Source organism: Marmota monax, unplaced genomic scaffold (genome assembly GCF_021218885.2).
Source record: "Marmota monax isolate L192 unplaced genomic scaffold, Marmota_monax_Labrador192_F-V1.1 WCK01_AAM20220418_F8-fsc00001, whole genome shotgun sequence".
Classification (NCBI taxonomy): Eukaryota; Metazoa; Chordata; class Mammalia; order Rodentia; family Sciuridae; genus Marmota; species Marmota monax.
The window spans coordinates 18908108-18935561 of NW_026693777.1; the positions used below are offsets into that span (position 1 = coordinate 18908108).

General features: G+C 45.8%; 1 protein-coding gene across 2 annotated transcripts in view; it reads right to left on the bottom strand.

The window, feature by feature from the left end:
• Positions 1–27454, bottom strand: part of Plekhh1 (pleckstrin homology, MyTH4 and FERM domain containing H1) — a 49877-nt gene that overhangs the window by 10379 nt on the left and 12044 nt on the right. The window contains exons 3-20 of one of the 2 annotated variants that reach the window (XM_046461077.2): positions 21540–21602; positions 20599–20748; positions 16864–16947; positions 14400–14481; positions 13812–14314; positions 13563–13730; positions 9983–10061; positions 9441–9532; positions 7865–8015; positions 7511–7653; positions 6094–6204; positions 4929–5015; positions 4452–4613; positions 3284–3364; positions 2745–2927; positions 2132–2240; positions 1226–1338; positions 78–254 (exon numbers count right to left, since the gene is read on the bottom strand). In XM_046461077.2, the coding sequence (XP_046317033.1) occupies positions 78–254; positions 1226–1338; positions 2132–2240; positions 2745–2927; positions 3284–3364; positions 4452–4613; positions 4929–5015; positions 6094–6204; positions 7511–7653; positions 7865–8015; positions 9441–9532; positions 9983–10061; positions 13563–13730; positions 13812–14314; positions 14400–14481; positions 16864–16947; positions 20599–20748; positions 21540–21602 (2538 nt within the window). Of the gene's footprint in view, positions 1–77; positions 255–1225; positions 1339–2131; positions 2241–2744; positions 2928–3283; positions 3365–4451; positions 4614–4928; positions 5016–6093; positions 6205–7510; positions 7654–7864; positions 8016–9440; positions 9533–9982; positions 10062–13562; positions 14315–14399; positions 14482–16863; positions 16948–20598; positions 20749–21539; positions 21603–27454 lie in introns of both variants that reach the window. The other variant, XM_046461076.2, reaches the window with a different exon arrangement.

Genomic DNA, 27454 nt, shown 5'->3' on the forward strand with positions numbered 1-27454 from the left:
ACCTTCCACTTTTTTTCTTCCTGGGCAGTCCTTGCCAGTGATTCTGTTCAGATGTTCCATCCCCAGGAAATGCTAACCTGCATGAGGGAGTACTTCTGAGGTGGGCGGCAGCTGGTCTGCTTCATGAGTTGGCAGTAGATCTCGCTCTGCAGCTCAGGGTGAACCAGGCACACCTGCAGTGCTGTCTGGGCCAGGGACACGTGGTAGTCCACTGAGGCAGCCTCTACGGGCACATTGATGAAGAGCTGGCAGGACTGGGAGGGGAACAACAGTGGTACAGGCAGAGACAGCACCATGATTATTGTTCTGACAGTGCAATGGTGTCTCTGACCCCAAGCAGAGCCCTAAGGGAGGCTCAAACTCACCACAGACAGCTCTTTCTAGGAAAGAGCATTATTACTGCTTACAAGCATCTATGCTGAAGTGGCTATTCTGGGATAGAATCATTCCTTTTTTTTTTTTGGTACTAGGGATTGAATCCAGGACTGCTTTTCCACTGAACTATATCCGCAAACCTTTTTATTTTTTACTTTTGAGACAGGGTCTCATTAAGTTGTTGAGGCTGGCCTTGAACTTATGATCCTTCTGCTTCAGCCTCCCAAATTGTTGGGATGACAGGTGTGTACCACTTCATCTCACAGAATGAATCTTTCCTTCTTTAAAGGTTTCCATTATACAAGCAAGACAAAGTTAGCTTACATAAGAAAATTCATTTAAAAATTCAGATAAGCGGGGCTGGGGTTGTGGCTCAGAGGTCGAGTGCTTGCCTAGCATGCATGGGGCACTGGGTTCGATCTTCAGCACCACACAAAGATAAAATAAAAGTATTGTGTACACCTATAACTAAAAAATAAATATTAAAAAAATTCAGATGAGCACAAAGAACATTTTTAAATAGGTCAAAGTCTCTGAAGTCCAGAAGCAATGTAAACCTGGCCCTTCCTACTGTGGACTATAGGGGGGCATCTTCATCAAGAGAGAGTTTTCACTGGCATTTCTCAAAGTCCTAGAGCTTCCCTCTGCCATAAAGGAAGGTTGCCGTAAAGGAAGCCATTGGGGGACCTTGTGGGACCTTCTTTCCCTTTCTCTCTGGATCCCCCTGTGGGCTACCCTATCTCCTCCACCCATGTTATCACAGCAGTAGGCTTAGGCTGCTCCAGGCCAAGCCTGGGCATGCAGTGTGGATACCACTGGTTGATGGGCCTGGGCTATGCTCTTACTTTACCTTGAAGAGCTTGAGAGCCTCTGTCTGCAGAGCCTCAGAGGGCAGGGTGGTGAGGGAGGTACACAGCCCATCTTTGCTATAGCACAGCATAGGGTGCCTCCAGAGTGGGGAATCTGTCCAAAGCACAGCACCAGAAAGCAGTACAGTTACTACTGAGGAAGGAACTCACCTCCCACCCTCCCAGCCCCAACTTTAGTTTGTGAGGAAGACAATAATTTAACTCTCTGGGAAACATGGGTGGTTCTGAGTTTATCAGTCACAGACTACAGGGTATGCAGGGGTGCACTGCATTCACACACTCACAAGTGTGGCCATACAGGAAGGCAGTCAGCACTTTGCTACAGAACTGCAAGAAGGGTGAGTGTGCATGGCTGGGATGCACCTGAGGGTAAGTGTATGTGAGGGCAGGTCTCTGCCTTATGGTGCAGAATTGGCTGCAGGAGCACACACATTACACAAGCCTCACAGTAGCAGTAAAAGGCTGTGCGTGGTGTGTGCCTTGGTTAGTTCCTGAGGACCCTGAGACTCAGTAGCAAAATAAAGACCCCTAAACAGCCCCAGGCTTAGTTTAGCCTGATCAAATTTAGGCTCAAATTATTAATTAACAAAGTCTAACTATAGATTAACCAGCTACCTCCTTTCCTCAGTCCTCTGCCCAGCTAGCAAAGCTGTGGTCTGAAGAGTGAAACATTTACCCAGATCACTGAACAGTCTGCTTCCCAAACTCCCCCCGAGTGTCTTAGACAGAGACATAGGGGCACTGAAAAGTAGGATGGGGACTCCTGTTCTGAATTAGTTATATTTAGCACAGCTCCAGGGGACCACAGTGCTTTCTTTGGGTTCCTGACCAATAAGCACCTAGCCTCCACCCTCCAACCCACACCACAATGGCCACCCTTACCTTACCTGGGTCTCCCTCACCATCCATCAGTTTCCCAATGAGCTGCTCATAGGCAGTGCCTACCTTGGCACTGCTGCCACCTGCAGCCACTGTGAGGTGGTAAAGCCATGTATCCTGGAAGAAGGTGGGAAGCCATTGGATGTGGGGGAGTGAAAGAGTGGAGGTAAAAGTTCCAAAGAGGATTCCCACAGTGGGATTCAGCCACTGTGGTTGGCAAGAGTCAAGGTTACCAATTTCTAAGGGGAAAGATTAGGGATCAGGTGAACAGGGACCTATTTCCAAGTTGGTTCTATCTCATGGCCCCAGGGAAGATGCTGATCACTGGGAATGAATTCAATGGAAAGCTATATTCTCATTCAGAGAATATTAATTGCCAAAGTATTAAAAGAGGGAAATAAATTTAGGGAAGCTCAGGCGAAAGAGAAAGGAAGGGCTGAGGCTGTGGCTCAGTGGTAAAGTGCTTGCCTAGCATGTGTGAGGCACTGGGTTTGATTCTCAGCACCACATATAAATAAATGAATAAAATAAAGGTCCATACATTTAAAAAAAAAAGAAAGAGAAAGGAAGATCAAAATCACAAGTCCAAGTTTGGCCACAAAGGCCCAACTCCTACCTTACCTTTTCATGCTTGGTACCAATGAGCAGGTAGGTAGGACTGTGCTCTGGAGGATGGATCACCAGCGTACAGTGGGAGGAAAGTAACCGTCTGGTTCCTCCAGCCTCATAGTCCTCATCTGAGTCACAGGATCGATCTACTTCTTCTATGCGTGCATCCCGCACAGGCAGACGACCCAGGGGTCGCTGTAGACATGAGCCGTCCATGAGTGGGAGAACCAGGGGGATGAGGGAATTTCCTCTCTCTGAATACTTAAGCTCTAGAGGGTGGGAGTCTTGGATGTGGACAGACAACAGGATGGGAAGCTGGAAGCTATAGCATTGCAGCCAGGCTGGGAGCAGAATGAGGCTTATTTGAGAATAACCAATAGACCACACAGGTTATACATGCTGGCTGCATGCTCTGGAGAGATCTAGCCAGCTGGCTGTTGTACTAGTTGTGGGTTTGGTTGGGTACAGGGTAAAGATGGGGACTGACATCAGGACATGGAGCCACAGCAATGTGGCTTGGGGGAATAGTTGCTGTCAGGAAGTTGAGGTACCTTATCCTCATGGCTCCGGTAATAGTAGAAGGTTTTCCCAACAAGAGCACACCAGACTAGCTTGGAGTGGCCATGTTTTACCTGGAGGACAGAAATGAACTAGCATTATTAGAACCAGAGGGCCCCAGAAAAAAATCCAGGACTGGCAAAAAGAAGCCAAAGAGAAGACTCAGGTCCTTAGTGGAAATGCCAGTCAGACTCCCTACTAATAGAACCCCTTTCACAGAAAAGACCATGATGTGTACACCAGCCTTCCTTGGGCTATTCAGTGACCTATGACCTACCATTAAAAGATGGATACCTAGGGGCTGGGGTTGTGGCACATGGCAGCGCGCTTGCCTAGCATGTGTGAGGCACTGGGTTCGATTCTCAGCACCACATATAAATAAATTAATAAAATAAAGGTCCATCAAAATCTTAAAGAAAAAAAAAAGATGGATACCAGGACAATCAGATATCCCTTCCAGGAATGTGAACACAGGAAGAACTTGCTCTTGGCAGAGGCGAGGGTTGTTAGGATGCAAGGAAGGTAAGAGCCAAGGCAGGCTGAAACCCTTGGGTGACCACAGATCATGAGGGAACAGAAACTACCCAGATGCAGAGAATGGCATCAACACAGCCTGAAGGGGGAAGCAGAGGCTGAGAGCCCATAACCCCTGAGACTGCTGAGCACAGCTGCTCTGGCTCTGGGGTGTCTGTTGTCACTAAGTGCTACCTTGTTAACTTCCCTTTCCATGGGTTAGCAAATGGTTCTCTGTTCCCTGCAACCAGAAGAGCCCTAACTAAAATGTCTTTAGGGCAGGCCTAGGACACTGCAGTCTTTGGATGACTGGCTATTCCCAATCTGCCCAAGTCTCTTCTTGACACTGTTAATTCTGAGGCATGGTGGATACAATGTGGGGGCAACCCCTAATGACCTCAAAATGGGGTAAAACCATTGCTTTCCTTCCTGTGTTGGGAATACTTGTTCTAACAATCCTTAGCTATGCTTCCTAGATACCATCACCATCACCTTATGTTGTTAGACCATGTTTGAGGGTCAACCAGCTAGTTACATGAGAAGCCCCTGGATTTAGGAACTGTGGGAAAGGAGGGAGCCCACCACTCTTTGCCCCTCCCACTCCTGGCTCCCGGACTCAGGAGGTTCCTCCCCTCAGCTCCCTCATACCTTGGTCAGCCAGCCCTTCACAGTGGGCTTGGTGCCACCCTGAGGCAGGGCTGGAGGCCCGGTGGCCTGTACCTTCAACAAGTTCTGTAGGACCCGTATCCACTCCTCCAGCAGGCTGGGTGAATCTGCTGTCAGGTAGTAGGTCTTCTTCTCTGAGATAAGCTGTGGAGGGCAAAGGATTGGGGCCAGAGGCAGCAAGACAAGCTCTGAGATGACACAAGACCCTGAATTCACTGGATCTTCCTTATTCCTACCCTGTTGCTCCCTTCCTTCTTTTCCTCCCTATCTTTCCTACCTTCACTCCATTTCACATTGTCTCCTCTTCCTTCCTTATATTCACAATGTAGTACAACATCCTAATGTTGATGTTAAGTCTTTCATTCATGTTCTTTTTGCCCCATCTTTGTCTCAAACATAGTCATATCCAAACCTAGCCTCTGATCTGCCTAAAATACCAACTGCTCTGATCAGGTTCACCTGGAATGTCTGTGCACCCTCCCCTCGAACAATTTGGCAATGGGAGTTCAGATCCACTTGACCTTGAGGTTTCCGAATGACATCACTCTGTAAAGAAAGGAACAGAGAGCAAAGCATTGGAGGCTTCTCAGAGCATCATTTACCCTCATATCTTACTCCAGGTCAAAGGCAACGGGAAAAGTTATTCCCAAGCTTTCCTGGTATGGTATGATGGGTAACTTGTTCTAGATTCTGGTTCTAGCTAAATGAAGCTATACTTAGAAGAATGGGTCTTTCCAATACAAGCCTCAATAAAGACTGAGTAAGCCTTTAAAATTGGGTCAGAAGTTACCAAATTATTATTCAATGAAAAAGTCCCTATAAATTCTTTTTGTTAAAGTGGGTGTGGTAGCGTAGACCTGTAGTCCCAGCTACTTGGGAGGCTGAGACAGGAGGATCTCTTAAACTTAAGTATTCAAGGCCAGATTTGGTAGCATAATAAGACCCCATCTTAAACAAAAACAAAACTTTTCACTATATTCTTATATGAAACATGGCAAATAAGTGGCATATATATCACTACTATTATTCTTTCCATTATCACTGCAGACATCAATCAATCAATCATGGAATGCTTATCATAGAGAAATATAGACCCAGAATCCTTAAAAGAGAGTATGGAGTTGGTGACAGCCACTACCAATCAAAGGGGATCTACACAAGAGCAAGGCCAATTTTCCCTCTTCAATAATTAAAATTAGTTCTCTAGGGAGGTTCTGTCAAACTAGTTCCCAACATCAAGGCTCCTTAATTCCAGACAATGGAAGGAAGAGGTGAAGAAGGTAATGGGTTGTCTGTTAGAATAATCCAGATGAAGTGAGGGCAGCCTAGGAACAAATCTTTTTATAGGACTAAACATGAGAAGCAATCGGCTTCTGAAGGAAGAAGAAATTCCCAAGCCAGCTGGCCAGGGGCTGCCTTGACTGTCTTGTGCCTTATTTCATTGTGAGAAGCCATGCCCAGCCTCATGGTCCCCTGTGTGTCTCAAAGCTTTGAGTGCCTCTCACTGCCTGTCAGATCTCTGTGCTCTGGCCTTGAACACACTGCCTTTCTTTCAGTCCTTATCATACAGTTCTGAGTCTGGACTGGGATCCTTCTACCTCCAGTGCTGGAGGAGGGGTCTCACCGGGGACTTGTAGTACAGAATTTGTCCCTGTCTCAGGACAAACCAGCGCCTCTTCCATGTCTTCACCCGGCTTCCCATTTTCAGCAGGTAGCCTGACTTCTCCAGTGACTCCTGAGGGGTGAGAGAGCAGAGAGGGAGAGGGAGACAGAAAGGGGAAATCACTTGGGGCTCTACATCACACAAGTCAAAATGGTCCAGCTGAATCACTGCTTTGCCATCAATTTTTTAAAAACTTTTTTTTTTTTTTTGGTACTGTGGATTGAACTCAGGGGCACTTGACCATTGAGCCACATCCACAGCCCTTTTTTGCAATTTATTTAGAGATAGGGTCTCACTGAGTTGCTTAACACCTCACTTTTTGCTGAGGTTGGCTTGGAATTCACCATCCTCCTGCCTCAGCTGATCTCCCAAGCCGCTGAGATTACAGGCGTGTGCCACTGCACCTGGCAATTTTTTAAAAACTTATTAGGTGCCTATTCCTTGTATTTATTTTCTGGGCACCATACCCTGTTGGGGGTTCAGAGAGGAGTAGAAAAGCCAGGATGGTCCTGCAGGGGAGGGCTCCCACATGGCTGGGGCAGATAACTCCTGGTCTGCCATGAGAAGGTGGCAGATCAGGGGCTCAGGCAAGAGGGCGGCTAGAAAGAGCTTCAGGAAAAAACCAGACCTGAACAGGTCTCTGGAAGAATGATGAAATTCTTCAAAGAATTTGGGAGGCTGAGAGGGCTGGGGTTGTGGCTCAGCAGTAGAGCCCTCACCTAGCACATTCGAGGCCCTGGGTTCGATCCTCAGCACTACATAAAAATAAATAAAATAAAGGTGCTGTGTCCAACTACAACTAAAAAATAAGTATTTAAAAAAAATGCTGAGGAGGAAGGTCATTCTAGGCGGCATGGCATGAGAGGTCAGGCTGGCCTGGGGAACAGTGGGCACAGGCCAGGGTAGAGGGTTTGTGGAGTAGAGTGGAGCCAGGGCTGGGGAATTAGGTCTGGATTCACTGCTGGCCCTGGCATGTAGTGCAAGTCAGAACCTTAAATGTCTCATCCCTAAGACAGGGTAATAACCCCAAAACAGGGCACTAATCCCAAGAGGACTACAAGGACAAATGAGATGTGAAGTGCGAGCACTGAAGACTATGCCTGTAAAGCACAATCTGACAGCTCACGTCAGCATCCGAGGGTCAGTGTGGAGATAAAGCAACAGGTGCGAACCCCTCACAGGGTACCAAGGAGCTCTCTACGCTCCTCCTTCCCCCCTCCCCCGAGCCTGGGGTCTGTGTGCATCTGCTTTCATCAGTGGACACCCCCAGCCCACTCTCCAGGATTGCCTCCCTCTCTGTACCAACCCAGGGGCCTAACCCACTTAGCCCAGGCAGCCTCTGCTGTAGGTCTGTCCCACTGTGCCCTCTGTTGCTCACCCCGCCTAGGCCCAGCCCGTCGGTGGAGTAGGACGAGGTGCGTTGAAGTTTGTGCTCAGGCTCTGAGTAGTCACTGTCCAGCGAACAGGCATCAGGGGGAATGGCGTAGTCACCCTCGGAGCTCAGTGAAGACATGGAGACCCCTGGCCACCAGAAGAGGAATCAAGGTCTGGGTCCTACACCTCCCAACTCACATGGCCCAGGGGCTACAGGGTCTTCATCACAGACCTGGGACCTCCAGTCTGGGGCTAAGGGTAGAGCTGTTGGGGATCCCAAGTACAGATCAAGTAAGGTCCCCCATGGACAAATCCCATGGAAAGGGGTGAGGGACCCTCCTGCCCCCCTTCTCTGTACCTCTCTTGATGGCCCGGGGACTGCCTAGTCCGCTGGTCTTCCTACACTCAGAACAAGGGACTGATATTCGGAAACTGGCCTGAGAGCTGCAGTCATCATCAGACCCAGAGGAGTCGTCAGCGAAGGGCACATTGCTGATCTGCATGGCTCTCTGCAAGACAAGTCCCCTTCCCGACTGAAGCTCAGGCTACAAAACAAGCCTTTCTTACCCAACAGCTTATACTTGGATTCCAAGTGCCCAGGCATGGCCTTCACAGCCTGTCTGGGGCAACACAGGGGCCATTCGCTCATCACTGAAAAGACAACTGTCCCAAACAGTCAGGTTCCTTCCTGACTTCACTCATGTTCTTACCTCCATGACGTTCCTCCCTCCTATACACATCATCTTCTATGGTCCCCAAAGAGCTATCCCATCCAGACTGCACCCTGCCTGCTGTGTCCCTCGCTCCCTCCACCAGGGGGAGAGAAAGCCATGCCACAGGTCAGGTGGAGTGAGGAACAGGAGTGAGAGATCTTCTTGAAAGGCAAACATTTAAAAAGACTCATTATTTATCTCAATGTTGGTGAAAGTTTGGGGAAATAGCAGGAGGTTGGAATACTCCAGCGTGACAAAGTCTATTTGCGTGTGTGTGTGTGTGTGTGTGTGTGGTGCTAGGGATCAAAAGCAGGGCTTTACACATGGCTGGGCAAGTGCTCTGTGGCACTCCCAGCCCATAAGGCATTTTTAAGAAAATAATGTAGCAGTACCTGTCAACACCTAAAACACTCATATAATCTGCCCAGAGATTCCACCTTTAGAATTCTGTATATTTAAGTACAAGGATATCTATGTCAAGAGAGCAATAGAGGCATAGAATGATGTGTATCATGTACCCTTTGTGAGCATATGTAGGCGTGCATGTGTGAAAGAATGAGGAGAGAGGAAAAGAGGGAGAGAGAAAGAGAGGGCACGTACATATTTATAAGTGCATCTGTAAATAAATGCAGCAGAGGGCACAAAAGAATAAACACCAAACCATGAATGATAGTTCTCTCTAGGGTTAGGAATTAAAAATAACTATGACAGGAAACTTCATTTTTTTATTCTTCCATCAGAAGTTTTATCAAACTTTTTATTATGATTCAAAAACAAATAACAAAAAGACAAAATGTGTATGGAAGCATCCTGTTGCAGTACATCTGATTTTTGCTTAAAATGAGTAGCAATGTTAGCAGCGTCATGGGAGTGTGTGTAAACATATATAACCAGTTCTCGAAGGAGAACTGCCCTCTGGGACCTGGGAAGTGAGAAAGACACGAGAAAAGATGGGAGTGGAATTGGAGCAAGCAGAGGTCTAACCTTTAACTTCTTGTTTTGCCACATTCTTACTGGCTCAGATTTTTATAAATGCAGAATTCTTATAATCAGAATTATAAATAACAAATCAAAATGACATATGATGGGTTGAGTTCACTATTCAAGGTCACTGCATGCAGGTTTCTGGCCCTCAACACTCTCCCCACCCCAAGTCCCTGCATGCCAAGCCCAGGGGCTCTACTGATGGGGATGTCCCTTCTTTGCATAGTCCTTTCTTACCCCTTTCAGTGCTGTGTAGACAGGCACAGTGACATTCTTGTAGACAAGGCCAGAGAAAGACACAGGGGATGCAAGGGCAGGAGGGCTTGAAGCTGGGGGAAAAGAGGGATGGGATGAACTAAGGTGGCAGAGAGGTATGTTGGGGAGGCATCTTCTTCCTTTCCGCTCTCCTTGACTTCCTTTGGGGACCACACAGAAGAGGACCTACCACAATGAAATCCAAAATTCTTGCCCTTTAATCATTTACCCCTCCACATGGTTTGCACGTGTCCCACTCTTGCCATGTGTCCATGGCTCCGATCACTGTGGGCATGCTGGGGCTGGCCAGTAACTTTGGAGCCAGCAGTCAGGGCTGAACCTGCATAACTTCTTTTCCCTCTTGCACAGCCCGGGCCGTGGGACCGCACCTGAACTGCTCCTGCTGGGGATGGGCACTGGCACCAGGCCATCCCGACCCTGGATATTGCTCAGTCTCCACCTCCCTACTTGCCCACTCTGCCCACCAGTGGCATTCAAGCCCTTTGAGCCTTGCTTGGACTCACCACAGCAGGCAACGTGACTCCGGGAAGACACATCTGACAGCTGCATGCCCGAAGTGGCCACTGCATAGATCCGGCTCTCCTGAAATGAGAGATCCCAGGTCAGCGCCCAGGACAGTACCTGTCCCCGGCAAATGGAAAACATGGCTTTGGAGGTGGGCAGACCTGGGTGGGCCAGTTACTGTCTAGGGGATCTCAGCCAAGTTTCTTCATTTCTGAGCTTCATTTTCCTTGGCTCCAAAATGGAGACAATAATACCTCTTCCAGGAGGCTGGTGTGGAATCAAGTGATTTTTTTTTTTTAATTATAGGAGAAGTTAGAAGTGTTGATAATGAGGAAGTCAGAGCTACACGGGGAGGGTATGCTCTTTGGAAAGCCAGCCATTTGGAACCTAGAACATGCTGGCTTCCTATAGCAACACTGTTAAATCATAGTTAGGCCTTAGGGACAACCTATAAAACCTATTTAGCCCAACAGGAATTCAAAACTCCAAAGTCAAAGACACTCATAGAGAATATGGGCCCTAAGGTCTCCCATCCCCTTGGGGCCTAAGGCAGGCCCCTGGGTCTTGGGAGGTTGGTTGTCCTAATAAACCACAAGGCCCTGCCCAGGCTATTCTAGAGCTGTTTGCTCTGCTTACCCCACAGGGAGAACAAAGGCCTGCTCAGGTGACATGAGTCACAGGGGCTGGAGAGGAAGGTCAGTCAGCTTTGGGAGGAATGCCAGCCTGGCCCAGGGAGGCAGCTGGGGGCCAGCTGGGCTGGGGACAGGGCTGGGAGGGAGTAGGATGCACACCGGGGTGTAGCTCTAGAGGCAGGCAGTAGCATGGGGGCAACTAAGATGAGAGGCTAGTGATGCGGGAGGAGATGCTGAGGTAACTGGAGCCTTGGCAAGACAAGAGGTGGTGGGCAGTGAGAAGGACGACCACAGGGCGCTGAGGCAGGCAGGGGATTCCTGAGCTTGCACAGTGTAGATAAATCAGGTGTAAGCCATGAAATTAGGCAGAGAAAAGAGGATTTCTGCCAGCAGTGATCACGGAATCAAATCAAGTTTATTCTAACTTCACAAAGGAAATGAAACTCAAGCTTAAGGGATTGAGGTACTATTTGGCAAAAGTGTATCTAATGCCTACCTCACAAAGTTGTCACAAGGATTAAGAGAAAAAAGGCTCTACAGACTCCAAAGGCAAATAAATGTATTTGACTCCCTCAGAGTAAAAAATGTCCTCCTCTAATTCCCAGCCCCACCCCCTCAGATGGTCACTGCCCAGGTCCTGCCTTAGAGAGGGGCTAAGCCCTCTGGCGGTCATGGGACAGGGTGATCCTACCTCAGGGGTCTTGGATGAACTGACACGGTGGCATTAAGTCTTGTTTCCCTCAGGAGCAAGTTACAAAGAGGACTGACAACAGGAGACAAATTCTCCTTAAATTGCATTGGCCAACTCTTTGGGTCCCCGGGACCCAGCTGAGAGAGAGAGAGAAAGGTCTGCAGAAAGATTTGATGCTTCCCCTTAAGACCTGTACCCCAGAGTGTAGCGATGTTCACTCAGGCAACAGGGTCTGAAGCATTTTATTGTTTTTGTTTTTTGAGACTGGGTCTTGCTATGTTGCCCAGGCTGGACCTGAACTCTGGGATTAAAGTGATCCTTCTGCCTCTGCCTCTGTCCTGGGACTACAGGTAGGTGCCATCAAAGCATTTTATATATTCTATCCTCTCCTTTCTCCCTTCCCCATCTCCACTCTCTTTCTCTCTTTCACACACATACACACACACTTAATATGAACAGGCAGAACACAAGAGCCACTCTTAGTCACCATGGTAGATGATATATGGCAAAATGATCAGTGTAAGCAACACTTTTCTGGGTTAACACCTGCTAAGCTCTCCTGCTCTATCCCTTCTCCGATGTTCCCTCGGCCCACCTGTGCTTTAGGGCTCCAGGGCAAGACAACAATGAACAAGAAGAGCATCAGCAGCCATGGCTTGAAGGATGGTCAGCCATGGGGCCATGGCACTTTCCCATCTCCTGACATTCTGTATAGCCTGCTTTCTGCTCAGCTTTGTCCCCAGTTTGCAGGTGCCACTGTAACCATCAGCAACTGGTCAGCGTTCGCTGCAAAGGGTGCAGGCAAAAAGCCTGGACAGGAGCCTCCCTGATCCAGCACTCCTGAAATTAGGGATCTCCAAAGTAGTGGTGTGGGGAGACAATCCCATCCCAGGGCACCCCATTCCCTCTGCTGCCAGGAGCCAACACTCAGCTGTCCCTCATAGTGCTGCCTCACATGGTAGCATCTGGTCTGACCATGAGTAAGAGACTTGACAACTGCCCAGGCCATGTCCCCCAGAGGCTGTACAGCTAGACTGCTGGTGCTGGGCTCTGAAGGCAGTCGACACTCAGTTCAAAGCCTGACTCTCTCACTGTCCCCATAGGACCATGGGCAAAAAACAAATGGAGGGGACAGCAGTTTCCAAGTGTGTCAAGGGGAGAAACAGCACCAATTCCTTGCACAGCTGAGAATCCCTCCCACATGCCAGGCCCTGTACTTAAGCCCTTTACAACTCATGCCATCCTCACCGCTAACCTAAGAAATGTTAATAACACCCCACCTACTCCATTTTTACGTTAACATTTTATCACAGAAAATGTCAGACACAAAAGTAGGGAGAACAGTATAGATAATGACCTGGTACCCATTGCCCAGCTCAACTATGTACTCATACAAGGCCGGTCTTGTTTCATCCATGTCTCTAACTCCACCCAAGGTCATTGATTCTGAAGTGATTCCACCAGACATGGTGTAAGTTTATCTAATGTTACAAGTAAGGAAGCTAAGGCTCAGAAATGAAAATATCTAGATGGTATGGTGGTGCACCCCTGTAATCCCAACTATGCGGGAGGCTGAGGCAGGAGGATTCAAAATTTGAGGCCAGCCTGGGCAATTTAGCGAGACCTTGTCTCAAAAGAAAAAATAAAAAGGGCCAGGGATGCAGCTTAGTGGGAGAGAACTTGCCTAGCACATGTGAGGGCCTGGGTTCAACTCCCCAGTATGCCAAAAAAGTAAAAAAGGAAAAAAAAAAAAAAGAAAGAAATTAAAAAAGAAATAAAAATACTCAACACTTAATGTATCATTTACCACTTGCAAGGACTTATTAGATATCAACACATTTAATTATCAACACATTTAATCCTCACAACAGCCCTATAAAATAGTGACTATTATCCCCAATTATGTAGGGAAACTGAGACACAGAGTTTAGTAACTTGCCCAAGGTCACACAGTTAGCATTTTAACCCTAGTGGTTTCTTCTTAGGACCTGTGCTCTTAAACCCACACTCAAAAAGTCACAAATATGAAAAGAGAAAATGTGCACAAAGCACCCAGGTTGGCATGTGGCACTTAGTGAGGCTTGAGAAATGACTGCCAGCCACCATCCACATCACTTCAGATCTGGCTCTGCCCCCACCCCCCCAGCTGGGTTGGTTGGGGAGGCCCCTCAGAGCTGCAGTAGGGATGCTCAGTGTGTGGACTGTGAGCCTATTGATGGCTCTGCCCCTCTGTCTGGCCCCAAGGTTGCCTCTTACCCATGATGGAAACCGGTGTAGTGGAGGTGTGGGTGGTTTATTCTCCAGTTCTTTCTCTAGCTCAGGTCTAGGGGCCTTCAGGTTCTCTCCTTCCTCCTTCCCTGCTGGAGGTGACTCCTCCATTTCCATCTTCTCTGGTTCTTCCCGGAGCTCAGCTGGGGGCTTCAGCTTAGAAAGGACAGAGGGGTGGAGTGCTGCCAGGGCTCCAACCTCAATGTTCACCACATGATCAAAGTGCCCAGGGCCTACCTGGGGCTGGCTGTGGTGCCTTTTGGCCACCTGGATGCTATTCCAGGGGGCACTGGAAGCCCGTGCCTTTGGTAGGGTTAGGCTGCTGCCAGGGCCACCTTCCCTGGCAGAGGTCTTGGTCCCAAAGAGTATCCCTCCACAACGAGCAGTGACCAGGCCCTCCCCCAAGGAGGCTGAGCCACATCTTGCGGAGCCAGGTATCACACCCAGCTGGCTGGGAGAGCCCTCTTTTCCCAGATGAAGTGGAAGGGTCTTGGTCTCTATTTCCTTGGGGTGGACCATGCTGCAACTAGAATCCTCCACTGGGCTTCTGGCTTCAGGCACAGAGCCCTTGCTCTGCAGGGCACCCAGATAAGGTCCAGGCAAAGCCACCTTCAAAGCCTGGGCCTGAGGACCACTATCTTGTGTCACAGGCTGAGCTCCTGGATCTGAAGGGACAGGATTCTCCTCTGGGGCTTCTTGGGGGGCCACCAGCAGCTTCCCTGAAGGTGTCATCTGAAGAGCTGTGATTGGGGCAAAAACAGGCGTATTGAGAGCTCCCTCAAATCAGCACCGTACTCCACAGCACACACACCCAGGCCTGCCTACCTTTCAGCGCATCTTGAAGGGCTCCCACCTGCTCCACCAGGCGCTGATTACAGTTTTTCAGATGCTGATTCTCCATCTCAAGCTGGAAAAAAAGAAAATGAAGATTTAGAGGGGGCAGGGATGTATCTCAGTAGTAAAGTGCATCCCTAGTATGCTCAAGGTCCTGGGTTCCATAGAAAGAAGGAAAGAAGGGAGGGAGGGAAGGGATAGGGGCAGGTGTAGGGAGAGAGGAAGAGAGGGGGTAGAGGGAAGAGGAAGAGAGGGGGAGAAGGAGAGAGGGAGAGATAAGGGAAGTTTAGAAAAGGGAGATTTAGGATACTCAGCTCCTATAGGTTCAGACATAGAACTCTAAATAAAATTAAAAGCCCAAATCTTTGAAAAAGAGCATCCGGTGTCCCACCAATCCAGTGCTGACCCTCTACTTTGACAGCCCCCATGCTTCCTTTTCTAGTTTTGTTTGTTTGTTGGTGCTGTGACTTGAAACTTTCACTATGTTTATCCTTCTGAAAAGTGTGAAATATAACCAGGCACACTGGCACATGCCTGCAATCCCAGCTACTCAGGAGGCTAAGGCGGGAAGATGGAAAGTTTGAGGCTACCTGGGCAGCAACTTAGCAAGGCTCTGTGACAAAATAAAAGATAAAAAAAATGGGCTGAGGATGTAAAGTGTCTCTGGCTTCAATTGCCGTGCTGAAAATAAATAAATAGATAGATAAATAGATAAATAGTGAAATATAACATATACATAGACAATTGCATCCTGCATCAATGAACAGATTCACAAATAATTCTGAAATTCATATGCATGTGACAATTGCCCACTTAACAAATATAAGCTAACTGGCAGCACCCCAGGCAACTTCCTGACTCACCCCTTCACAATCACTCGCTCCTTATTTCCCTCCTAAAGGACACCACTCTTTTAAGTTTACTGAATTTGCTTCCTTGCTTTTTGGGACTTACCATCTCAGGATGCATCCCTTCACCTTGGTTTTCCATAGTTGTGCCCATTTCTGTACTTTAGATAAATGCAACTATACAGTATGTACTTCTGTGTGTCTGATTTGTTTTGTTCAACAAAACACATATGAGATCCAGCCTCATGGTAAGTGCATTTTTTTTTTCTTTGTTTTTGCAGGGGCGGGGGGGATTAAACTCAGGGGCACTTAACCACTGAGCCACATCCACTGCCCTATTTTGTATTTTATGTAGAGACAGGGTCTCACTGAGTTGCTTAGTGCCTCACTTTTGCTGAGGCTGGCTTTGAACTCAAGATCCTCCTGTCTCAGCCTCCTGAGCCACTGGGATTACAGGCATGCACCACTGTGCCCAGATGCATTTTCTTTTTAAATTAAATCCAGCATACTTTCATGGAGCATCTCTTTGAAAGGATCAGCTGGGGCTATGGGAATATGGAGGTAAACCAGTCCTTAGTTCTGTCTCCAAGAACTTGCAGTCTATCATGTGACCTGAGATGAGCATCTAAAGAAGGGGAGGGGTGCAAAATGAGAAACATGCTCCCAAAGGAGGGACCATGTGTCTCTGGAGGACAAAGGAAGTTTGTTTGGACAAGGATGAACTCCAAAGATGGAGTTCATCCTTGTCCAAACTCCCTATTCTTTTCTTTAGAAGGAGGCTGGGTTTTGTTTGTATGCTAGCAGCACTGATAAGCTGTAGCACGTGATAACCACCAAAATGCATACCCAGAAAGGAAAAGGGGAGTAGAGGTTTCTAGCAGCTGGGGAAAGAGAGCATTTGGAGGGTACAGAATTTTGGGGGGTGATGAGAAGTTTTGGACACAGTGGTAATTGGCTACTCAACACTGTGTGTGTATTTAATGCCACTGAATGTACACTTAAAATAAGAATTTGGTAAATTTTACATGTTTCATCATAATTACTTTTTATTATTTATTAATGTTTGCCACAAATTTTTTTTTTTGGGGGGGTATCCAGGATTGACCCAAGGGTGCTTAACCACTGAGCCACATCTGCAGCCTTTTTAAATATTTTGTTTAGAGCCAGGGTTTAGCTAAGTTGCTGAGGTGGGCTTTGAACTTGCGATCCTCCTGCCTTAGCCTCCTGAGGCACAGGCATGTGCCACCATACCTGGATTTTTAAAAGTTGAAAATGGAGGGGACAGAGAAGAAAAGACGGTGAGTGGAGGATGGTCTGAGTGTGCTCCTTAGAAGGAAACTGAGGGGACTTCTCAAAAGTGAGGTTCTTTCCTTCTTCCCAAACTTAAACACAGCACAAAGCTAGTAAGGAGCTCCAGGGAAACTGATCATGACAAAAGGAACAAGAGATAAAGCCAGGTGCTACAGAGTTTAATCTGAATGCAGGACAAATGGTTAACAAGATGAAGGTGAGCAAGCTGCCACCAAGCAGAGGAGGCAGGAACTTGGGAAAAGGCAACCCCAGCCTCACCCCCAGGCCAGGCCCCCCAACATGAGCTCTCCACTCACCTCTGCTAACTTTAGCGTCACCCACTCCTTGATCTTTGCAGCTTTTTCTTGAACAATTTTTGCTTCCTCAGCTCTTAGCTGCTTCTGCAGGAAAGACAGGGCCTTCAGTTCATTCCCAAAAGTGGGAAGCTGGGAGAAGGGACAACGAGTGATTGGATGGGGGGGACCCAACAGAAAAAAATTTAATTCATTTAGGATTTTTTAATATTTATTTTTTAGTTGTAGTTGAATACAATACCTTTATTTCACTTATTTATGTTTATGTGGTGCTGAGGATCAAACCCAGTGTCTCACACATGCCACTTGAGCCACATCCCCAGCCCCAGTTAGGATTTTTTTAAAAAACATTCTTAAAAAGTGGGAAGGGCCTTCCTAAGTATAATGGAAATCCCAAAAAGCTATGAAGGAAAGACTAATCAATCTATATCATCACTATCAATTACTATTATGACTAAAATAAGAATCCCTTATACAAAATCAAAAGACCAACTGGGGAAGGATTTGCAACACAGAAAGTCCACATACAAAGGGCTGTTTGAATTGAACAATCCAAAAAACACATGCAAAGGACATGAACAGGAAATCAACAGAAAAAGAAAGATAAAGCCATGAAAAGCTGCTCGACCTCACTCATAATTTCAAGTATGTAGATAAAAAGAAAACATTATTTTTCTCTAGCTGACTAACACAATTTAAAAGTCTGATATTACCCCCAAACCATCATGAATGCTGGGCATGACCTCTCTTATACAAATTGGCAAAGCCTGTGAGGTGGCAATTTGATAACATATGTCAACATTAAAAGTGTACATTGACCTAAGAAAGCCACAGCTCAGGAGTCATTTGCTGCAATATTACTTGAGAAAGTGAAACACCAACTAGAAAACTCAGAACTGGAAACAGTCTTAAGTGTCCACTACCAACAACACATTGTTTCAATACGTGGCACATCCACAGAATGAAAGCAAAATGCCATGCTTTGATACACAAAAAAACATTAACAGCTAGGAGTGGAAATAAAGGGTTGGGAATAAAGGAAAAATATTATTTGTCATTTTAGACCCTACTGGGTTTTTTATGTGTCTATTTTTTACTATAAGCACATATTACTTTTTTTTAAGTTATAGATGGACTCAATATCTTTGTTTTATCTATTTGTTTTTATGTGGTGACAAGGATTGAACCCAGTATCTCCTGCATGCAAGGCAAGCGCTCTACCACTGAGCTACAACTCCAGCCCAGCATGTATTACCTTTACAGTTAAAAAAACAAAACCAAGGGGGTTATAGCTTAGTTGGTAGAGTGCTTGCCTCACATGCACATGGCCCTGGGTTCAATCCCAGCACCACACACACACACACAAAGTCTAAATTAGCATATCACTAAGGATAAAAAGGAAGTTTGTATCTAAAAAAAGCAGCCTAGAATAGAATGGAACATGGGCTTTGATCCTACATGTGAGCTTATTTGATATAATAACCTTCTGTGCCTACACTGGCACCTCTAAAATGGGGAATGTGGGCCACTCTGAGGATGGAGAGAGAGAGAAAGTACATAGCACAAGGTATCAGCCAGCTCTCCAAGACCTGGACCCTGATCTAAAAACCAAGGAGCAATAAGTGTCTACTGAGTAGCTGAGTGACCAGTAATAAGGACTTTGATTATGCATGTAGAGAAAGACTGCCAGACAACTATTAGGAGGACAGACATAAGCTCCAAACAAGGGAAATGAGATGGGAATATCAAAGTGTCAGAGGGCTAGGAAGATCTTAAAGGTCATCTAGTTCACGGTTTGGCAAGCCACAAGCCAACCCAGTCCTCTATCTGTTTATCCCTCACCTACGTTTTTTTTTTTAATATTTTATTTATTTATTTTTATGTGGTGCTGAGGATTGAACCCGGTGTCTCACATGTGCTACGGAAGTGCTCTGCCACTGAGCTACAGCACCCCTGCCCATGCCGCCTATTTTTTGTAAACAAAGTTTTGCTGGAACTCAGCCATGCACGTTCATTTATGGATTGTTTCTAGTTGCTTTCATACCACAACAGCAGAGTTGAATAGTTGTTACAGAGACTCTGTGGCCCACAAAGCCTAAAATAGTTATTCTTGGGCCCTTTACAGAAACAGTGGACCCTAGGGGCTGGGATTGTGGCTCAGCGGTAGAGTGCTTGCCTAGCACCGGTGGGACCCGGGTTCGATCCTCAGCACCACATAAAAAATAAATAAATAAATAAAGGCATTGTGTTGAGTCCATCTACACCTAAGAAATAAATATTAAAGAAAAAAAAAGAAACAGTGGACCCCTGACCTAATTTAGTACCCTCTTTGTATAGCCGTGGAAACTGAGGCCCAGGGATGAAATGACTGGCCTCTGTCAGTTTGTAGCAAAGCTGGGACTCAAACCAGGTCTCTTGACTCACAGAAAAGTATTCTTTCTCTTCTAATCTTGACCTATTGATTGTAATTGTAAAATATTTTTCTGACTTAAGGAACTTTAGCAGGAGTCATTTTGCCCATCAATCCCCAGAATGTTGCCACATCCATAATCCCACTGAAAGAGAAGCTAGGGTACCTCTAAACTTAATTAGACATTCCAAGTGTAAAAACTGTTTTCCCATGATTGTGCAGGAACACACGCTGCCCCACGGCATATAAAGGCACATCCAGTGAGGGAATGTTCAGTGAATGCTGATGAATGATTACAAATTTGCCCACGATGGTTGGAAGATACTGCCAGAATTAGCTGGAAACTTCATGGAGAACGCACATGCAGAAATTAAAGTCACCTGACCCTACTGTGGGGTCCACTGTTAGAAATAGATGGAGCTCTGACACCAGGGGGAAGTTGGCCACATAAAACCAATGGCCGAGGGAAGGGACAGAGCTGGGATGATGTTCATGAGATTGACAAGGGGAGGAGGCTGGGTATAGGTACTGGTAGTGGGGCATTCCAGAAGTCCTCTGGGGAGCAAGGGTGCTCACTATAGCTGAAATGCTGAGCAGTGCCTCCCACATACTCAGGAAGGGAGGCCTTGATTTTCAGAGAAGGTAATAACTTAGGTCTCTGTTTATTCAGGTTAGCTGAGAAACTGGCTAAACAGCTCAACAAGGTTGACTGTCCAGCCATATGCTGTTCTGGTTACACTCCAGACAAGTATCGTGTAGCACATGTTGGCAAGACATGGGCCGGCGTGGAAAGGGAAAAGGTCTCCTTACCAAGCATTGACCATGTATCTGATACTATATAGAGATTACCTCCCCTAATCCTCCCAAAATCCCTATGAGGTATTATGACTCCTATTTTATAAATGTGTAAACTGAGAATCACCAACTTATGTAATTTGCTCACAGAGAACAGCAGGTACAGAGGTGAGATTCATACCCAGATCATCTGCTTCCAAAGTCCTTTTCCCTATCTCCTCTCCTGACTTCTAACAGTGTGGGAAGGAATCTTCCAATAATTAAATCTCCTTATAAAACAACAGGTTCATCATTATGGAACAAAGCATGGGTCTTTCTAAATATAATTTTAAAAATACTACATGTAATGTAACATCCCATTTATAATTATATATCTGTAGTAAATAAAATCACTATTTCAAAGAGAGAAAAAACAGGCTCATGAGGGAGTGAGTTTCCATCATTTCATGCCTCAAGCAGAGGGGCTCAGAAGCTAGGGGCCAGCTAGAGCAGATGTTGAGGGAACTGGTGCTCTGTTGCAAGTTAGCCCTTACCTGCTTCTCCAGTTGTGCCTCCAGGTGGCTGATAAGTTCATCTTTGCCCTGCATGACTTTCAGCAATTCTTGGTATTTTCGGTGCAGGCTCCCTGTGGAGTCCACATTCTTCAGATTGGACAGTTTTACCTTTTCTTCCATCACACCCACCTGAAAAGTACCAATGCTCTCATGAGGTCTCACATTATTCAAATCCACGACTCTCAGGCAGAGCCCTTACCCAGAGCAGTCTGTTCCAATTAATTAAGTGGCCATTTATTAAGCCTTTATCTGGACAAAAGGAACTGACAAGCAAGACACTCAATTTGGCTACTTTGAAAAGACCAGCTAGGTTCTGGCCCATCTATCTCTGGGGACCCTACCAGGGATAAGCTGGATATGACAAATGGCCCTGAAGGGCACTGTTCCAAATCATGAGGAGAGGTACTTACTGTTCACTGAATATTGACATGCTTCTCCATATTTCCTAACCCTCTCTAGTTAGATGGGGCCACATAATTCATCCAGCCAATGGAGTAGACATGGCACATCATTTCTGGCCTGAAGCATTTAAGAGCTGGTGCATAAGCATCCAGCTCTTTCCCTGCCACACCGAACCAAGAGGAGCAGCTATAAGGCAGGGGAGGTACCTCCAGCCTGGACCCCTGAATGACTGTGGGAGCAGACTTGCTGGTGAACCCTCAATGGATGGGTTCTATACATGAGAGCTAAATGTGACAAATCACTGAGACTATAACTTAATTTATTCCCACAGCACAGCAAGGCCTATTGGACCAACTATACTGACCTTACCCAGACCACTTCATTCTCATACAACACTCCCTGCACCTTCACACGTTCAGGTCCAGCAGTTAGTTTTTTTTCATTTCCCCCTTGCAAAGAACTCAGTGTGATGACTGTGCCCACATTTCCATACTTGAGCTAATCCCCTTCCCCATTACCTGGGTCTCTGCATTCTCTGCTCTCTGCTCCGCCTCCAGCAGTCTCTGCTCCAGCTCCTGCATCTGTACAGCCAGACAGAAAGGGGAGATACAGGTGCTGTGACCAAACTGAAAATGGCACTGGGGCACTCAAGCAAAGTATACAGACGCCACCCTCAGGTCAGATCAGTCTTCAACTGCCATCTCAAGTGGCTCAAGGGTGTCAGAGTAAAGATTTTCCTGGCAACTCTGGATTCCCTGATCCTGAGTTTAGTGGGTAGGTAAAGGGGCATGGCTGCTGTCCTCACGGCTGAGGGAGCGAGCCTAGCTCTTTTTCCACTGTAAAGGGTGCTGAGGTAGCAGTGTTACATCTTTCTTCCTGAGCACTCCTGCCCCCATCCTTTCTTCAGTCCCCTCTTCCTCTCTGCACTGGGTCACAGGCAGGGCCATACCATTGCTCACCCACACGCCCAACTTGGCCATGATCCTACATAAGCCCACCTCAGTCATCAGGAAGAGACTGTCCTTCCCTACCCAGAATATCTCACTGGCTGGGTATAAATAACATTCATGACATTCTTAAATTTTAAAGAAATAGAAAGGCTCAAGTCCTTTTTTTGGTGCTGGGGATTATAATAAACCTAAGACTGTGTGCTTACTAAGCATATGCTCTACCACTGAACACCAGCCCCTACATTTTAAAAATTCTGTCTTTGGGCTAGGGATGTAGCTCAGTGGTAGAGAGCTTGCTAAACATGTTTGAGGCTCTGAGTTCAATCCCCAGCAATGCAAAATAAATAAAAAGAAAAAATATCTATCTTGCTGCCAGGAAAAGCATGTCATTCGGGTCTGAGGAACTCAGTAATTCTACCAAGTGGCCCAAGCAAAGGAACTGATGGTCTTGCATACGGAAATTCATCAGGGACAGATCAAAACTGCAGCCTGAAGAGTTGCTCATGAGCCCACGGCCATGGCAACATTCTTTGCAACTTCATGAGCCCAGACTGGCGAGAAGAATGTGGGTTGGACATCAGCTCCCACTCTCCCCATGCCAGGGCATCACCATGTGCTGCCCAAACTCACACTAGCACACAGAGGTCCTAGGAGGAACAGAAAATTCATACAGCCTACAGTCAAATGTCAAATGCCATGTGCCTGGGCCTGGCTAATTTCGCCCCAGGCCTGTCTTGCCCCAGGGCAACCTGTATTCATTACACACATACTTGATGCATATCCCTGCAGTCCTCCATGATGCTGGGCAGGATCAGGGTCCCTTACTTTTCATGCTCCAGACCAGCCCTCACTTACCTAATGTGCGGACCTCACCTTTTCTCTGGCTACTCCACTTCCTCCCCTTGACTTGAACTCTGGCTTGAAATTTACCAATGAACTGAGCAATTCCTCTCAGAGCCAGGCGCACTTTCCCAAACCAAATGGCCCTAGGGCCTGTCCTGAAGGAGCTCCATGACCCTTAGCCAATGGACAGACAATGGCACAACACAGATCTATACTATGGTTATAGGGGTGTTGCCCAATGTAAAAGGAATTCCACTTAGTGATATGGGAGACAAGGACTGGATGATACATAGTGGTGGCTCCCAGATCAGTACTAAATATCCCTTCCCCCTTCAGCATCAGACCTGAGCAGGCTGACCAGGTCCTTTCTCTCCAGGAATTTGAAACCTGCAATCAAGAGACCAGAAACTGGAGCCAGTGACCCACACAGGAAAAGGCACGCAAGTTTTACCAAGTCATGGATGTTGGACAGAAGTGGGGTTCTGTGAGGTACTCCAGGAGTCCCCGTTTGCTTGAGTTTTGCCCACGCAGGAAGAAAGTAACTAAGGCAATGACTGGGAGCATTTTCTTTTTAAAGAATACAATGAAATGTTAAATGAGAAGGCCTTGGACACTAAAGAGATTTCCTAGATTGACCTTCGGCTGGATCCCTTAGTTCTAATATCTGCTCTGCAGCTTAGAAAATGGCCTATGACTTCCGTAAGAAGGCCATACCCATGACCTTCTGCAATAATTGTCTGACTTTTTCTAATACATTCATTGGAATATTTGTCTTCCAATTTTGAGATGGAGACCAAGGTAGAATAAGGAACAAACTTGAGTCTTACCTCCCAGCTAGGCATTTTCATTTGGATCAAGAGTGAGTGGTCAATGATACTAATCAGAGCCAGAAATCACTTGTCATGGGCAATGCAGCAAGAATTTTTCCCCTCAAGATTTTGTTATCCATCCCTTTAAGGTATTTTATTATCCATCCCTTCAAGGTTTTGCTTTACCAAAGCAAAAGAAATGGCAAGGAACTGTCCAGGGCCAGGGTCTCCTCCCAGCCAGGGCTGCCTGCTTCAAGGCTGCCAGGTGGTCCCCACTGTTGCCAACCCTCCCAGTCATTTTTATCTTCCTGGCAAGGACACTTGACACTCAAAGCATTTTGTGTTTACCCTTTTATGCTGAGGCATTCTATTTCCTCTAAAACTAGTTTCTGAATATTGAAAACATTTTGAACAACCAGACTTTTTACAAAGAGAAAGCATAATCCCATATTTATGCTGCTATACTCAACAATTACTAACATCCCACTGTTCTTGTTTGAAAATATCTTTAACATTTTGTTTCTATCTGTTTTTATGAAAGTATACTTTCTCTCTTGCCGCTGGAGTACTTGGTGTGTCATTTTGGGAGTTTATAGGCTTCCCTTTTAATCCCAGTATCAACACTTCATGCCTAGATCCTTCTTCTCCACATTTGCTTAAAGGGTCATACCTGGAGCTCTGGAAATCTGGCACTTTAGGTGGGCCTCCCTTTATTTGGGTTCTGTTCCTTCTCCCACAGGCCTTGCCAGGACAATGTCCTCAGCTGTCCTTAGTTTGCGGGTCTGGGGTGACACACCAACCAAGGAGGTGTCAGGTTTAGGTGGCTGACAGGGATCTACTTTCATCAGCTGCACGTAAGATGCATAAACTGTCCTAGAACTGGCTGCAATAACCTGATGAAATGCACTTGGCACCAATCTGGTATTCAAGCCCCATGTCCACCGTTCCTTATTCCATATGGCAATGCTGTGAAGCAGCCCCACGTGGCAGGAGCAATGAGCATTCTCCTGCAGCCCAGAGTAGTCCTGCCATGCCAAGCAGAGGCCTGAACTGAAAGCCACACCATCCTCAGTCTCCACTATTTCTCTGAAAAGGAAGTTTAACTTTCCGGCCACCACCTTACATCCACTGTCACAGGTGAGAGCCAAGGCTCTGGAACCTGGCTGACTGTGCTATGGTGTAGTTTTAGAGAAGTTCCTTAACCCTGTGCCTCAGTTTCCTTACCAGCAAAACAGGAGAGCAGCAACAGCATCTCTCTGCTAGGGTTGTTAGAAAGATGACACAAAGTACCCCCACAGAGCATTTGCTGGTTTGTAGATAAAAGCTGCTTACTGGTGCTTTTCTGTACAAAGATGGCACTTAGGACCAGGGGGACCAGTTTGCTGGGGACAGTCTCACCTGCTATCCCAGCACAGTTACTAACAGAGCCTCCTTTCATTTCTCTTCAGAGTGTCCTGGTTAGATTATAGATTACATGTCATCCTATTTAGAATTCATCTACATAAAGAATGGGTTTAAGTCAAAACTTGCCAACTATGAGTCTAAAGAGTGCCTCTATGACATATATAGTGGTGTGGGTCTTTAGCCTACATGTACATAGCTAAACAGGGCCACTTGCTGTGCGTCTAGCACTGTTGTAAGTAGTCTTAACTCATTTCAATTTCTTTACAAAGTCAGGTACTATTCGTGTCCCTATTGTACAGGTCAGGAGACTGAAGCACAGAGGTAAAGAAACTTGCCCAAGGTCACACAGGTATTAGATTCACAGCCAGGATTCAAACGCAAGTGGACTGGTTCCACAGTTCATACTGTCAGCCACCATGCTATATAGTCTCTCACATTCAAATCTCAAATGACACATAAAAATCCAGACACCACAAACAATTCTCAATTTCCAGCTTCTATTAAAAAAAAAAAATCAGAAGATCTGGCCACACCAGGATGACGTTTTCTTATGGCAATATGTGGCTTAAGCCCATGTCCTTGAGTTCTCCCATAGCCCGCCTGGTGCTTTTCACTTTACCTTTATCAAAGTTACCTATGAGCACTTGGGTTTGCAATACCAGTTTAGTTATTAAACAGTTCTAACTCTGTTGTAATCTAAGACAACAGTTTTTTGCTTCTTTTTCATAGCTGCAGATTTTATGTTTGATTGAAATCATATACTTAGTCCCAAATATATAAAATATACAAGTGTGGAGCTGGGATGAGAAATAACTGTACAAAACCTGGAGAACTGTTTTGCTACTGTTTTGTTTTTTGCAGTGTTGAGGATTGAACCCAGGGCCTTGTGTATGCTGGAGAAGTACTCTACCACTGAGCTGTATCCCCAGCCCTGAGATTTCTTTACAAAGGCAGGTACTATTCATGTTCCTATAGTAAAGGTCAGGAAACTGAAGCAGAGAGGTAAGGAAACTTGCCCAAGGTTACACAGGTATTAGATTAAGTATTAGAACACTTCTAGTAGTTTTTTTTTTAATTACATAAACTACATTGTACTCTTCTGATATTTTTTGTCCAATATTGGTTTTTGAGATTTGTTGATATTATATATGTAGCTCTACTTAAGACCTTTTTAAATGCAATGTAGTATTCCAATGTATAAATATGCTCAATATATTGATCCAGCCCCCTACTAAGACATTTAGAATATTCACGATTTTTTATATGTCAGTACTACAATATGTATTCTTATGTGTCTCCTGTGACCAATATATTTGGAATTACTTCTACCACTGCATTTTGTTTCTTACTATATATTCTGTTTGTGTTGTTGTTGATGATAGGTACCAGGGGCATTTAACCACTGAACAACATCTCCTGCCCCTTTTTGTATTTTATTTAGAGACAGGGTCTCTCTGAGTTGCTTAGGCCTCACTAAATTACTGATGTTGGCTTTGAACTTGTGATCTCCCTGCCTTAGCCTCCCAAACCGCTAGAATTATAGGTGTGCACCACTGTGTCTGGCTTGTATTCCTTTTTCTATTCTTTTTTTTTCCTGTTCCCTATCTGGATTTAAGACTTTATTTCATTTTTCCACACTACTGATTTTAAAGTTATATGTACTATATTTCTATTTGATATGACTCTTATTATTGTATACTTAAAGACAGCTAGTTGTTTCCCATTATGTGTTCTCCTCTTCTCTTTTTTCTATCTTAGACTACTCAACTTTTAGCTGAGCACATGACTGGTGAGAATAAAGAATATTTCCTGGGGCTAAGTTGTAGCTCAGTGATAAAATGCTTGCCTAACGTGTGTGATTCCCTAGGTTCTATCCCCAGCACCACAAAAAAAAAAAAAAAAGAATATTTCTCAACCTTCCTTGAAGCTGGGTACAACCATGTGACAAAGATGTGGTCAGTGAAATATGAGCAGAAGGAACACAGGCACCTCTGGGAAAGGGAACTGGAAGGAATTTGGATACCATCTTTTTATTTTATTTTTTAGTTGTAGGTGGACATAATACCTCTATTTTTATTTATTTATTGTTATATAGTACTAAAGATCGAACCCAGTACCTCATCCATGCTAGGTGAGCACTGTACTTCTGAGCCACAACCCCAGCCCAGGAAACCATCTTTAAACACATAGAAGACAGGATTGCTTATGTTTGAAATGCTACAGGAAAAAGAAAGAAACATCTGTCTAGTTTGAGCCATTGCTGTTTTGGGTTCCTTCTCACAGCTAAAATAGTATACACAGATTTTTAAAAATTTATACTGTTTAGGTTTCTGCTTTCTGAATCTGAGGCTTCAGATCTTTTATCAAGTTTGGAAACATTTTAGCCATTACCCCTTCAAGTAATGCCTCTCCTTCATTCTCTTCTCC